The sequence below is a fragment of the Mesoplodon mirus genome, assembly GCF_964341445.2.
Source record: "Mesoplodon mirus genome assembly, chromosome: 18".
NCBI lineage: Eukaryota > Metazoa > Chordata > Mammalia > Artiodactyla > Ziphiidae > Mesoplodon > Mesoplodon mirus.
Window position 1 is genome coordinate 10,176,335 of NC_138994.1, and position 15,992 is coordinate 10,192,326.

The following is a 15,992-nucleotide window of genomic DNA, read 5'->3' on the forward strand; positions in this document are numbered from 1 at the left end:
CAGGCGAATTCTCTCAAACATTTAGAGAAGAGCTAACACCTATCCTTCTCAAACTCTTCCAAAATATAGCAGAGGGAGGAACACTCCCAAACTCATTCTATGAGACCACCATCACCATGATACCAAAACCAGACAGACATGTCACAAAAAGAGAAAACTGCAGGCCAATATCACTGATGAACATAGATGCAAAAATCCTCAAGAAAATACTAGCAAACAGAATCCAACAGCACAATAAAAAGATCATAGGGGCTTCCCCGGTGGCACAGTGGTTGAGAGTACGACTGCCGATGCAGGGGACATGGGTTCATGCCCCGGTCCGGGAAGATCCCACATGCCACAGAGCAGCTAGGCCCGTGAGCCAAGGCCGCTGAACCTGCGCGTCCGGAGCCTGTGCTCCACAATGGGAGAGGCCACAGTGGTGAGAGGCCCGCGTACCGCAAAATAAATAATAAATAAAGCTTTAAAAAAAAAAAAAGATCATACACCTTGATCATGTGAGGTTTATCCCAGGAATGCAAGGATTCTTCAATATACGCAAATCAATGTGATACACCATATTAACAAATTGAAGGAGAAGAACCATATGATCATCTCAATAGATGCAGAAAAAGCTTTTGACAAAATTCAAAATTCATTTATGATAAAAACCCTCCAGAAAATAGGCATATAAGGAACTTACCTCAACATAATGAAGGCCATATATGACAAACCCACAGCCAGCATCATTCTCAATGGTGAAAATCTGAAACCATTTCCATTAAGATCAGGAACAAGACAAGGTTGCCTACTCTCACCACTATTATTCAACATAGTTTTGGACGTTTTAGTCACAGCAATCAGAGACAGAAAAGAAATGAATCCAAATCAGGAAAGAAGAAGTAAAATCACTGTTTGCAGATGACATGATACTATACATAGAGAATCCTAAAGATGCCACCAGAAAACTACTAGAGCTAATCAATGAATTTGGTAGAGTAGCAGCATACAAAATTAATGCATAGAAATCTCTTGCATTCCTATACACTAATGATGAAAAATCTGAAAGAGATATTAAAGAAACACTCCCATTTACCATTGCAACAAAAAGAATAAAATACCTAGGAATAAACCTACCTAAGGAGACAAAAGACCTGTATGCGGAAAACTATAAGACACTGATGAAAGGAATTAAAGATGATAGAAACAGATGGTGAGATACACCATATTCTTGATTGGAAGAACAACATTGTGAAACTGACTCTACTACCCAAAGCAATCTACAGATTCATTGAAATCCCTATCAAACTACCAATGGCATTTTTCACAGAACTAGAACAAAAAAATTTCACAATTTATATGGAAACACAAAAGACCCCGAATAGCCAAAGCAATCTTGAGAAAGAAAAACGGATCTGGAGGAACCAGGCTCCCTGACTTCAGACTATACTACAGACTACAGTCAGCAAGACAGTATGGTACTGGCACAAAAACAGAAATATAGATCAATGGAACAGGATAGAAAGCCCAGAGATAAACCCATGCACATCTGGTCACCTTATCTTTGATAAAGGAGGCAAGAATATACAGTGGAGAAAAGACAGCCTCTTCAATAAGTGATGCTGGGAAAACTGGACAGCTACATGTGAAAGAGTGAAATTAGAACACTCCCTAACACCATACACAAAAATAAACTCAAAATGGACTAAAGACCTAAATGTAAGGCCAGACACTATAAAACTCTTAGAGGAAAACACAGGCAGAACACTCTATGACATAAATCACAGCAAGATCCTTTTTGACCCACCTGCTAGAGAAATGGAAATAAAAATAAACAAATGAGACCTAAGGAAACTTAAAAGCTTTTGCACAGCAAAGGAAACCATAAACAAGACAAAAAGACAACCCTTAGAATGGGAGAAAATATTTGCAAAGGAAGCAACTGACAAAGGATTAATCCCCAGAATATAAAAGCAGCTCATGTAGCTCAATATCAAAAAAACAACCCAATCCAAAAATGGGCAGAAAGGGCTTCCCTGGTGGCGCAGTGGTTGAGAGTCCGCCTGCCGATGCAGGGGACACGGGTTCGTGCCCCGATCCCGGAAGATCCCACATGCCGCGGAGCGGCTGGGCCCGCGAGCCATGGCCGCGGAGCCTGTGTGTCCGGAGCCTGTGCTCCGCAACGGGAGAGGCCACAGCAGTGAGAGGCCCGCGTACAGCAAAAAAAAAAAAAAAAAAAAAAAAAAAATGGGCAGAAAACCTAAGACATTTCTCCAAAGAAGATATACAGATTGCCAATAAACATATGAAAGGTTGGTCAACATCACTAATCATTAGAGAAATGCAAATCAAAACTACAATGAGGTATCACCTCACACCAGTCAGAATGGCCATCATCAAAAAATCTACAAACAATAAATGCTGGAGAGGGTGTGGAGAAAAGGGAACCCTCTTGCACTGTTGGTGGGAATGTAAATTGATACAGCCACTATGGAGAACAGTATGGAGGTTCCTTCTAAAACTAAAAATAGAACTACCATACGACCCAGCAATCCCACTACTGGGCATATACCCTGAGAAAACCATAATTCAGAAAAAGTCATGTACCACAATGTTCATTGCAGCTCTATTTATAATAGCCAGGACATGGAAACAACCTAAGTGTCCATCGACAGATGAGTGGATAAAGAAGATGTGGCACATATGTACAATGGAATATCACTCAGCCATAAAAAGAGACGAAATTGAGTTATTTGTAGTGAGGTGGATGGACCTTGAGACTGTCACACAGAGTGAAGTAAGTCAGAAAGCGAAAAACAAATACCATATGCTAACATATATATATGAACCTTAAAAAAAAAAAAGGTTCTGCTGAGCCTAAGGGCAGGACAGGAATAAAGACACAGACATAGAGAATGGACTTGAGGACACAGGGAGGGTGAAGGGTAAGCTGGGACGAAGTGAGAGAGTGGCATGGACATATATACACTACCAAATGTAAAACAGATAGCTAGTGGGAAGCAGCCGCATAGCACAGGGAGATCAGCTCGGTGCTTTGTGTCCACCTAGAGGGGTGGGATAGGGAGGGTGGGAGGGAGACACAAGAGGGAGCAGAAGTGGGGATATATGTATATGTATAGCTGATTCACTTTGTTATGCAACAGAAACTGACACATCATTGTAAGGCAGTTATATTCCAGTAAAGGTGTTAAAAAAATAAACATAGTAAGGTACAAATGGAAATGCCAGCATGTAATGGAAATTGCTATCTTACCTTTTGTGTCTTAAACACCATGAGCTTTGAGTCCGGTGAACTGACCAGAATCATTCTTTTATGAATAATGTAATATGCTTGTATCCAAAAAGAAATAAACTAGTGTTGTCACCTTCACATTTTCCTTGAGCCAGATGGCTTGCTGTTTCTCCTCAGCGCCTGATCAACAATAACAAAAGCAAGCACTGTCCTCTATAGCTGGCTGAAATGCATACTAGAGAGTTGGAAGCATCTTCCCAGGGTGCCCTAGTCACGGTAGTAAAGTAAATGCACTAGGGCAAGTCAGTTCTGTGTCTAACTGACAATTCATATCCTTGTCAGACATGAGCTTTATCCTTATTCCTCACCAGCATGGATTCTTATTAATGGCCTGAAGCATAAGTGGTGGATCGAATTCAGGAGTTCTAGTCACTATGTACAGCCATAGATGAGACACTTAATGTAATAATTCTTACACCAGGGAGGCTACAATAATTTCATTGTTAATAACTGGTTAGGATTTTGAGAACTTGAGAAAGGGAACTTTTATAAATGGTTCTCATTAACTTCTGTTAAAATAGCCTACCAACTACATTGGGCTTTCAAGGGATATATAAAAGTTCAGTAACAATTTCTAGATTTTGTGAGTGTGAAACAACCCTGGGCTCATATCTTCAGATGACACTGATGATTCCATACAAGATAACAGTTGTCTGAGACATTCTCTCAATTAAATAACTTTCTTTCCTTTATGGTTAGTTTTATCTGATCAAGTAAGATGACCTGGTATCCACTAGAATTCAGAAATTCTACAAAGCCAAAGGTTAGAACATAGTAGAATTCCTTTTTAAAGTTTTATAGGATGATTCCTACCTAAGATGGGAACTGTCCCATCCTCTGTTCTCCAAGTTCTTTACTGAAGCTTAAAAAAGAGGGAGGGAGGAAGGGAGGAAGGAAAGGAAGAAGGAAGGATATGTTCATTTTTCAGACTTCAGTATTAGACATCTTCAAATGTTAAACCTGGCAGAGTAGCCAGTGTTAAATATGAGACAAAATCGTCCAGTAGACATTTGGGCCTCCTCTCAGCGAAGTGTCACCAACAAAAATTCACTGGCTGTTTTTCCTTCTGTTTGATTAATTCATTAGGCTTGAAACTGAGATAATAGTTTGATTTTCCTCCTCTATGACACTCCAAGTGAAAGGAGTAAAAGAGTTGTGTTCTCAGTAGCATAGAGAGCTCTGCTGACACTAACCTGGTTGGGGAGTAGAGAGACAGTTCTAAGTGTCACAGTTCCTACAGACTACAGCAAATGTGGTGAGAAGGCACAGCCCAAAGGTGACCCAGTATCCTTTCTTTAATGTCTGATCTTGCTTCCAAAAAAAATTTTTTTAATAAATTTATTTATCTATTTATTTGTTTTATTTTTGGCTGCGTTGCATCTTTGTTGCTATGCACGGGCTTTCTCTAGTTGTGGCGAGCAGGGGCTACTCTTCATCGCGGTGCGCAGGCTTCTCACTGCAGTGGCTTCTCTTGTTGCGGAGCACAGGCTCTAGGCGTGTGGGCTTCCGTAGTTGTGGCACGTGAGCTCTAGAGCACAGGCTCACTATTTGTAGTACACTGGCTTAGTTAACTCCATGGCATGTGGGATCTTCTCAGACCAGGGCTCGAACCCGTGTCTCCTGCATTGGCAGGCGGATTCTTAACCACTGCGCCACCAGGGAAGCCCCCCAGAAATTTTTATTGAGAATTTTTATGTGCAGTACACAACGTTTGGCACTGTGGAGAGTATAAACAACTCGGGATTTCTGTCATAAATGTAAATAAAAATACACATACACAATCCTGCATGTATACACATACATACACATATACATATATACATTCACACTTAAAGGCATATATCATTAGTATGCTTTGAGCTGGAAGGAATAGAAAACATCAACTCAAATGGATTAAACAATAAAGAAATGTATCGCTTCATATAACAAGTAGTCCAAAATTAGGGCCCCTTCTGATGCTATACAGTCGGGACTCAGGCTCTATTTTTCAGCAGTTCTCTTAGCTTAGCCTTTTTGTTGGCTTTGTCGTCAGGCCAGCTGACCACATGATTACAGGAGGGCTGTGGCCGTACTGAGCATCCTGGGCAGATAAGACAACATGCAGAGGCAGAGAAAAGGGTTTTCTCATTCATGAACAGATTGGGGATCTGTTGACAAGGAGATGGGGGGTGAGAATGATGCCTTCAGGAAACCTACAGTCTAGTAGAGGAGAGAGCATGTAATAGTGTGGTAGACACTGTATTAAAGGCATATACAACCGATGATGATTGCGCCAAAGACAGAGTGCTGTGTTCTTGGCTGGGAGAAAATGTTAGAGAGAAAGGATAGAGGCTTGGTAGAAGCTGATCAGAGAAGACGTCACTTGGGAAAGAGGTTGTTAATCCCGTTTGGGACATGTTGAGTTTAAGGTACTATAGGACCTCTAGGTAGAGAAATCCAGTAGACAGTTGATGTATATTGATCTAAAGCTGAAACATCTAGATAGAGAAAAAGATAATAGGGTTTAGGTGGTGGCGAAGGCTCTGAGGATGGATGAGCTAAATCCAGAGGACACACTAGGACCAAAAATGTGATCCTGAGGAAGCAACACTGACTTTTAAAGCATGGGTGAAATAAGAGGAGTTGACAGAGACAGAAAATAAAAATGGATCTTTTAATGTCATCTATGTGTGGGATGGGTGTAAGCCAACTAGAAATGACATTCTGTGATATTCACACATGTGATTTGGGTAAAGGGCTGGTAAAAGCTAGGAACCGTTCACTACCCGTTATTTGCCCAATAGCAGGTGCCCTTCCTTAAGAAACTGGTTGAATGAGACAGAGTTTCATTGGAGGTATGGCTAGACCTGAACAGTCAACCACCCAAAGGAGAATTGGAGCATTAAATTTTCTAAAATGGGTCTCTTTTTTTTTTGGCAGGAGTGGTCACACGTTACTTGCCTTCTGGTTTTCCCGCCAAGAGGGAAAACTAAACCGACAGCAGACAATTGAACTGGGACATCACATCCTCAAAGCACACATTTTTAAGGTAATTAAAGAAGTTGGAGGTGTTTTTCTTTCCATTTCCATCAGGCTTTCCTTAACACTGTGTGTATGAAGCTACTATTATGTCAGTGTGGCCCCTGCTTTCTGAAATCAGTTTGTTGCAAAATTGGTCCATCTCCTAAAATTTCTGACCTGTTCCTCCCTAGGACTTTGAAAGAAAGCCACATTTGTCATCTCCCAGTTTAGTGGATTGCTAGGCTTTCCAGGAAAGGTACATGTATAATCATTTAGGTAAGAAGCATATACACATACACATGTGTACTCCATATATGACCCACCATCTGCTGAGAAGAGTCACGTTGTAGCATTAGTTGCAGGTTTTCACAATGTCTAAAAAAAATCGCTGAGAGCAGTTTATTCCCTCAGTGTTCTCATAATTGTAGGGAAGATTTTAATATTCCTGGTGCTGTGATTTTCAAACTCTTTGTCTAGAACCAACTATAACCTTCCTTTAAGCTACTTCCCCCATTCTCTCTTCAAATTATAATCCCAGTTTTTCGCAGTAGTTTCAAAACTTTTAAGGACTCCAAGCATCAGCCTCCCTCTCCCAACATCCACACGGCTGGAGTGGAGGACCCAGAGAAGAGCACGTAATTCATCTGTTTGTGCTTGTATGCATTCATTTGTTCATTCAGTGCTTACTGAGGCATTGTACTAGGTGCTAGGGATACACCAACCAAAAATATACAGCCCCTAATCTCAAGGAATTTATTGTCTAGATAGCAGTTGTGGGGCAAAGGACAGAAGTCAAGGAAGAAATGTGTTTTCCTGATTTTCCTAGCCCACAGCTTGCTATTTCATCGGCCACCTACAATCCCTACAATCTCTTCAGACCACTTTTGCTGCTCCCAGATTGAGAAATACAGAGATCTTAAATAGTCCTCTGGCTTGGACTTCCCCCAAGAGATAGTGTTCAAGATAAAACAGTTCTGTTCTCTTCAGAGAGAAAAATGACATTAAGGGCAACTTCAAGAGCCTAGCAAATTCTTCCCAGTATATAAGTACACAGCTAGAGAAGCCTTTTCATCAGATGGACAGAAGTAAAACCCACAGTGACAAGTCCTTTGTTTGAATCATAATTGTCTTATTAATAAATCACTCTACCAAAAATGACCGTACCTAGTGGCCTTACTTAATGGGAGCAGAATGAGACTCTTTTATTTTAACAGGCAAGGTGTCTCATTCCAATTTCAAGTGGACCAAAAAGCATCTGCTACTTCTACAAACTCTAAGATGAGTATCCTTCAATTAGATGGGAAAGTAACTTACGTATTAAGCATCACTGCTTTAAACGCTTCAACATTTGTCATCACCCTCTGCCTAGGATCAAATGCAATGAAGATGATGCCTGTCTTTATGCCCTGCACCATAAAATAAATACCACATGAAACAGATAAATGATATGAAGTTTCATGTGATCCCCTGTGACTTTATCCACTACAGGGAGATCTACATTTATTTATCTTTTTATATCCCCATGGCTTATTTATTTTATAACCAGACATTTGTACCTCTTGATCCCTTCACCTACTTCATCCTCCCCACAACCCCCTCCTCTCTGGCAACCACCAGCCTGTCATAGAGACCTACACTTAAACCATACACTCCTGTCACTGACACAGTTTTATCTTATGTTGCTGCAGACAACATGGTTGCCTGAGATAAGACTGGCTCCGTGTGTGATTCAGGCCGTAAATACTCAGGTGTATAGCATGTGGTGATGACATGACTGCAAGCTGAAGAATGTGGACTCGGACCATGGTTTTCCTGATGCTGCACTTTTCAGGGTCCTTTAAATGCAGCGTGCTCCCTGTTGATAGACTTAAGCTTCTCTCAGACTGCCAGTATTCTCACTTCCTATCAGCTGAGGGTCATGAAAAGGCAAAGACAGACTCAATGCTTAGACTCAGCGCCACTTAGAACTGCCAATCAGCAGTGACATATAGTCCAATTCATATTTCTTTCCAATTAGTTTTAACTTTCCCTTATTTTATCTTTGTTCATGAAAAATTACATATGATGTCGTTAATCACCTTAAAAATATGGGGTTGAGTGTCTGTAATTCTGGATACTTGGTATAGTTACAGAGTTGTGTAATTATTACAACTATTAGTACATTTCCGTCACCTTAAAAATAAACCTTGTGTCCATTTGAAGTCACTCCCCATGAGCTCCCCCCAACTCCTGGCAACCATTAATCTACTGTCTATAAGTTTGACTTTTCTGGACATCTAGTATAAATAGAATCATACAATCCAGGTTGTCTACGTCTGGCTTCTTTCACTTAGCGTGATGTTTTTAGGGTTCATCCATGTTGTAGCGTGTATCAGTACTTGATTCCTTCTTATTGCCAAGTAATACTCCTTTTTGTTTATCTATTCGCTAGTTGCACATTTCGGTTGTTTCCACTTTTTGGCTGTTGTGAATAATGCTGCTATGAACAAAGCATACAGGGTTTTTTTTCCTCTTTTTATTTTTTTAAAATAAAATTAGACATATTAAAGTGAATAACTCACTGGCATTTAGTACACTTACAATGTTAGTGTTCAGGTTTTTGTGTGGACGTGTCTTCAGTTCTCCCAAAGGAGTGAGAGGTCTGAGTCCCTCATCGGGCTCCCCAGCCTGGGTGTCCTGCACTGGGAAGATGAGTCCCCAGAGCATTTGGCTTTGAAGGCCAGTGGAGTTTACTTTTGGGAGTCCCAAAGAGCTGCAGGAATAGAGTGGCTAAATGGACTGAAAAAAAAAAAAAAAAAGGACCTGTATATATGCTGCCTACAAGAGACTCACTTCAGATCAAAGATACACAGACTGAAAGTAAGGGGATAGAAAAAGGTATTCCATGCAAATGGAAACAAAAAGAAAGTTGGGCTGGCATTACTTATACAAAATAGACTTTAAAACAAGGACTAACAAAGAATGGTAAAGGGATCAATGATAATGATAAAGGGATCAATGATACATAATGATAAAGGAGTAAAGGGATCAATCTGACAAGAAGATGTAACAACTGTAAATATGGATGCATAGTAGCACATAAATACATAAAGCAAATTTTAACAAACATAAAGGGAGAAATTGACAGTAATAAAATAATAGTAGGGGACTTAATACCCCACTCATATCAATGGACAGATCATCCAGACAGAAAATCAACAAAGAAACACTGGGCTTAAATGACAGTTATGGAATTAATAGATATGTACAGAACGTTTCATCCAAAAATAGCAGAACACACACTTTCTTCAAGTGCACATGGAACATTCTCTAGAAGAGAGCACATGCTGTTCCACAAACAATTCTCAATAAATTTAAGAAGATCGAATTATATCAAGCATCTTTTTTGACCACAGTGGTATGAGACTACAAATCAACTATAAGGAAAAAAACTACAAAAAACACAAACAGGTGAACTCCAAACAACACACTACTAAACAACAAGTGAGTCACTGAGGAAATCAAAGAGGAAATCAAAAAATATCTAGAGATAAATGAAAATGGAAACACAATGATCCAGAGTCTATGGGATGCAGCAAAAGCAAGTCTAAGAGATAAGTTTATAGTGATAGAAGCCTACCTCAGGAAACAGGAAAAATCTCAAACAATGTTAACCTTACATGTAAAGGAACTGGAAAAAAAAGAACAAACAAAACCCAAAGTTAGTAGAAGAAAAGAAATCTTAAAGATCAGAGCAGAAATAAATGAATAGGGCTTCCCTGGTGGCGCAGTGGTTGAGAGTCCACCTGCCGATGCAGGGGACACGGGTTCGTGCCCCAGTCTGGGAAGATCCCACATGCCGTGGAGCGGCTGGGCCCGTGAGCCATGGCCGCTGGGCCTGCGCGTCCGGAGCCTGTGCTCCGCAATGGGAGAGGCCACAACAGTGAGAAGCCCACGGACCGCAAAAAAAAAAAAAAAAAAAAAAAAGAAAGAAAGAAAAAAGAAAAGAAATAAATGAATAGAAAAAATAGAAAATAGAAAAGATCAATGAAACCAAGAGCTGCTTCTTTGAAAAGACAAACAAAATTGATAAATGTTTAGCCAGACTTATGAAGAAAAAGAGAGGGCCCAAATAAATAAAATCAAAAATGAAAGAGGAGAAGTTACAACAAATACCACAGAAATACAAAGGAGCATAAGAGATTACTACAAACAATTGTACACCAATAAAATGGACAACCTGAAGAAACAGATAAGTTCCTAGGAACTTACAATCTCCCAAGACTAAACAAGGAAGAAATAGAAAATATGAACAAATTGATTACCAGTAATGAAATTGAAAATTGAATCAGTAATTAAAAAAAAAAAAACTCCCAACAAACAAAAGTCCAGGACCAGACAGCTTCACAGGTGAATTCTACCAAACATTTAAAGAGTTAATGCCTATTCTTCTCAAACTGTTCCAAAAACTTGAAGAGGAAGGAGCACTTCCAAACTCATTCTGTGTGGCCAGCATCACCCTGATACCAAAACCAGACAAAGACACTGCAAAGAAAGAAAATGACAGGCCCAGATCACTGATAAAATAGATACAAAAGTTCTCAACGAAATATTAGTAACCCGAATTCAATAATACATAAAAAGGATCATACACAATGATCAAGTGGGATTTATCCCAGGGATGCAAGGATGGTTCAATATCTGCAAATCAATCAACATCTTACACCACATTAACAAAATGAAGGATAAAAATCATGATTTTCTCAGTAGATGCAGAAAAAGCTTTTGCCCAAATTCAACATCAATTTATAATAAAAAGTCTCAACTGAGTATACAGAGGGAACATACTTCAACATAATAAAAGTCATATATGGCAAATCCATAGCCAACATCATCCTCAATGATGAAAAGCTGAAAGCGTTTCCTCTAAGATCAGGAACAAGACAAGGATACCCACTCTCACCACTTTTATTCAACATAGATTGGAAGTCCTAGCCACAACAATCAGACAAGGAAAAGAAATAAAAGGCATCCAAATTGGAAAGGAAGACGTAAAATTGTCACTGTTTGCAGATTACATGATACTATATATAGAAAATCCCAAAGATACTACCAAAAACTGTTGGAACTAATCAGTTAATTCAGTAAAGTTGCAGGACACAAAATTAATAAACAGATACCTGTTGTGTTTCTATACACTAATAACAAACTTTTGGAAAGAGAACTTAAGAAAACAATCCCATTTACAATTGCATCAAAAAAAAATAAAATACCTAGGAATATATCTAACTAAAGCAGTAAAACACTTGTACCCAGAAAACTATAAGACATTGATGAAAGAAATCGAAAACTACACAAACAAATGGAAAGATATACCATACTCATGGATTGGAAGAATTAATATTGTTAAAATGACCATACTACCCAAGGCAATCTACAGATTCAGTGCAATCTCTGTCAAAACATGAAAGGCATTTTTCACAGAACTAGAACAAATAATTCTAAAATTTGTGTGGAAATGCAAAAGACCCTGAATAGCAAAAGCAATCTTGAGAAAGAACAAAGCTGGAGGTATCATGCTCCCTGTTTTCAAACTATACTACAAAGCTACAGTAATCAAAACAGTATGGTACTGGCACAAAAACAGACACATAGATCAATGGAACAGAACAGAGAACCCAAAAATGAACCCACACTTATATGGTCAATTAATCCATGACAAAAGAGGCAAGAATATACAATGGGGAAAAGACAGCCTCTTCAATAAATGGTATTGGGAAAACTGGACAGTTACACACAAAAGAATCAAACTGGACTACTTTCTCACAAAGCAAACAGAACAGATTAAGTTTTTTGTTTTTGTTTTTTTTTTTTTTTTGCAGTATGTGAGCCTCTCACTGTTGTGGCCTCTCCCGTTGCGGAGAACAGGCTCCGGACGCACAGGCTCAGTGGCCATGGCTCACGGGCCCAGCCACTCAGCGGCATGTGGGATCTTCCCAGACTGGGGCACGAACCCGTGTCCCCTGCATCGGCAGGCGGACTCTCAACCACTGCGCCACCAGGGAAGCCCCAAATTAAGTTTTTAAAAAGAATACCTCCTCAGATCTACTTTGTGGTTCCCAAACTTCATTGTTAATATCTTGCGGCCCTCAGGATTTCCTGCTTTAACTCACTTGACCCAGATATTGGCAGAATAGTAAGAAGATTGCTGGGAATTCCCTGGCGGTCCAGTGGTTAGGACTCCGCACTTCCACTGCAGGGGGCCCAGGTTCAATCCCTGGTCGGGGAGCAAAGATCCTGCAAGCCACGCTGCACAGCCTTAAGAAAGAAGAAGAAGAAGATTGCCAGAGAATCTTGCCATCACAGCAGGAGATTTTAAAAAATAATTTATTCTAACTTCCTTTTGGAGAAGTCCAAGTAAAAGGGGCAAACATTAGTACATACAGTGGGACTTAGGCCAGTCATACTAGAGAAAATTTGTTGCTGATGGCAATCAAACCTATGTTGTTTCCCTGAGGATGAACAGATGTGATTATTTTAGGCTATGTTAGGGTAAGCAATGCTAGCTACTATAACAAACCTGAAAAATCTCAGTGACTTAACAAAGGCTTATTTTTCACTTTCGTTGCAGTCCAGTACAGATCATTGGGCAGGCTTCTTCCACATAGCAGTTCCAAAATCCCCTAGGGCCTCAGGATCCTCCACTGGATCATCTGGCCTGAAATCAAAAGGAACAATAGAAAGTGTGGAGAAACACACGGGGAATTTGGGGCCAAGGCTGGACATGACATATTACTTCTGCCCACATTTTATTAGCCAGAAGTCAGTGCCATGGCCCACATAACTGTAAAGGAGGCTGGGAGATACAGTTTTCACAAATGCCCAGGACAGAAATGAGATGGAGATCAGTGATCACACTGCTTTATCTCTGTTACCATGTATACTTTACTAACTTGAATTTAAGAGATTGATTCAAGAAGGCTAATAGAAAAGATCTGGGGGGTGGGGGGATTATATCCAGATATAGCAGAAAAGAGAGGTATTAAGTAGATTTGTTTCCGCAGACTGCCAAGGTAGAGGCAGTTTAAGTTAGCCTGTTCCTACAGGACTAGTCTTCGTCTGCATCAGTGGATTGGCGTTGTTATGCCTGGGTATTGTTTGAGCAAGACTCTATTCTCTGTTAGTACCACAAACCTAGAGGCTCCTAACTTAACTACTGATGGTACTTTTTAGCTGGGCTAATGATTTAATTGTCTCTATATTTCTTTTTCAGGGTTTGAGTAAAAAAGTTGGAGTATCATCCTCCATCCTCCAAGGTCTCTGGATCTCCTATAGCACAGAGGGTCTTTCCATGGCATTGGCATCTTTACGAAATCTCTATACTCCAAATATAAAGGTAAGTGATAAATTACAGTCAGATTAAAGAATTAACTATGAAAACCTAAAACTAGGAGGACATTTAAGTAGCTATTTAATCGATCTTTGACTTGCCTTAGACTGTCTCCTATTAATTAACCTTTTACTGATAATTTGATATATTTTACATTTTGTTCTGTGAGTTGAAGACCAAACCTGTTGACCTTGCACCTTGTATAAGATGACTCTGATTTGTAGAATAAGTCCTGCTGCTTCTAGGGAGTACATCATTCTTGGACCACCTTTGTTTTGACAGGGGTTTTTCTGACTGACAGCTCACTTAGTGGAGACTCTTAGTGGAGCACTACAGTATGGGTGGTGTTGACTCTAGTTACTGAGCGGTTTATATAAAGGAGATATTTCACATCCCTTTCCAAAGGCAAGGTATTGAAAAAGGAACAAACGAAGATTTTAAAATAAAGCCGTTACTAAATGCTTCTGGGCACTTATTGTGGGGTCCCAGAGGACTTAATAAAAGATGACTAATAGGATATAACTGATGTTTATGTGAGTATTATTTCTGTTTATTCACTTATTTCTAGGTCAGCCGACTGCTGATTTTGGGAGGTGCCAACATTAATTACCGGACAGAGGTTTTAAATAATGCTCCAATTCTATGCGTCCAGTGTCATCTTGGTTACACAGAAATGGTGGCCCTACTGTTGGAGTTTGGGGCCAATGTGGATGCCTCCTCAGAAAGCGGCCTGACTCCTCTGGGCTATGCTGCAGCCGCAGGCTTCCTAAGCATTGTCGTGTTGCTGTGCAAGAAACGGGCCAAGGTAGTGGCTGTCCGGCTCTGCTGCCTTTTCTTCTTCCCTTTTCTTTCTTCCTGCTATAGACTCTTCCTTGTCTCCTGTGTTACGTCCTGAGTGTAGGTAGAATACATCGGATCCTGTTAGGGAGCAGATCAAAGTGAGAACTAGCTCTGATTACATCCTACTGTTGCCCACTTGCCATGGCCAGTTCCATGCTGAATTTGCACACAGTTCTAAAACTTTTGAAAGGCACTTAGGAAACTGCATTTATCAGCAGCCACAAAATGTCCCTAACAACCAAGAAATTCTCTCCTGAGCTCAGAGTAAGGAAAGAGAAGTGGGGGAGCAAGGAGATGGCACTGTGAAGTCTGAACTGAATGGTGCCTCTAGACTCTAAGCCTTTCATGTTAGAGTCTTGAAGACACCCCTGAAGAGGTATGGGGAGAAGATGATTCTCTCTGACCAGAGGAACTCAGAAGTGTTTCTTTTAGTGTATTTTAATTCTCTCAAAACATTTCTCAAAAATATATTTGCTTTATAGTATCTCAAAGGCCACTGATATAACTCAATTTCAAAATATTGGTGAAAAGAAAAATGCTGGTCTCAAAAATGTAGGCCTCTGGGGGACATTGTAGCCCAATGGTATTGTGTTTCCATCCTGAAAACAAACTGAGGATTTGGGTGGTTTTGCAGTGAAATATAAGTAATATGTATGACCTCGTTCTGAGGTGTCCAGTGTCCGTACCCGGGAAGAACTGTGTCTCCTGAGACTCCCTTGGGAGCTGGGACCTGGGAACCTCAGTGAAATCTCAGAGCTGTAGATGTTAACTGTGACACAGGAATGGTCCACCTGCAATGTCCTAGTCATTTGAATGAACACCTCTAGAAACAGAGTGATAACTGGGCCTTATTATTACTGCTGTGAATTCATATTCTAATCTCAGCTGGGTCTTTCCTGTTGCTCAGATATCATTTTATTCATCTCTTATTTTCCCCAGAGCAGATAAATAAATCATTTGTGATCTTTTCAAGACCCTTTCAAACCTCTTTTGCCCTCCTACGACTACCAAGATTGAGTTTATCTCACGGTGCCTCGCTCTCAAAACTCTATTAATCCTTACGTACACTCACCTTTACTTCTGCCTGAGAGAAGGAAGTGTTTACCTTCCTTTCCAGAATGCTTGCCTCCACTATATATATTTTGTTTTTCTTTTTTTTTTCTCGGCAATGCCGCACGGCTTGCAGGATGTTAGTTCCCGACCAAGGATGGAACCCATGCCCCCTGCAGTGGAAGTGCGGAATCCTAACCACTGGACTGCCAGGGAATTCCCCACCTATATTTTTTAATCTCAGTATGTTGCTCTTTCTCTCACATCATTTCATTCTTTTTCTGAATTCACGCTACCTTTCTTCTCAGTTTCTACAACCTATGAATGTGTTATCTAACCCAAAAGAGAAACTCCCCTCTCTCTCCTAACCAGAGGCCACCATCCCATCTCTTCCCACCCATGTTCACCAAGCCTGTCCTAAGAGTCCTCTCTACTTGCTAC

The 15,992-nt window shown here is 40.2% G+C and overlaps 1 protein-coding gene across 4 annotated transcripts in view; it reads left to right on the top strand.

Annotated features, from left to right (window-relative positions):
• The window catches only part of TANC2 (tetratricopeptide repeat, ankyrin repeat and coiled-coil containing 2), a 354,826-nt gene that overhangs the window by 310,465 nt on the left and 28,369 nt on the right, over positions 1 to 15,992 (top strand). For all 4 annotated transcript variants that reach the window (XM_082602709.1, XM_082602710.1, XM_082602711.1 and 1 more), the window contains 3 exons: positions 6,212 to 6,320; positions 13,545 to 13,667; positions 14,230 to 14,466. In XM_082602709.1, coding sequence (XP_082458835.1) covers positions 6,212 to 6,320; positions 13,545 to 13,667; positions 14,230 to 14,466 — 469 coding nt within the window. The remainder of the gene's footprint in view (positions 1 to 6,211; positions 6,321 to 13,544; positions 13,668 to 14,229; positions 14,467 to 15,992) is intronic.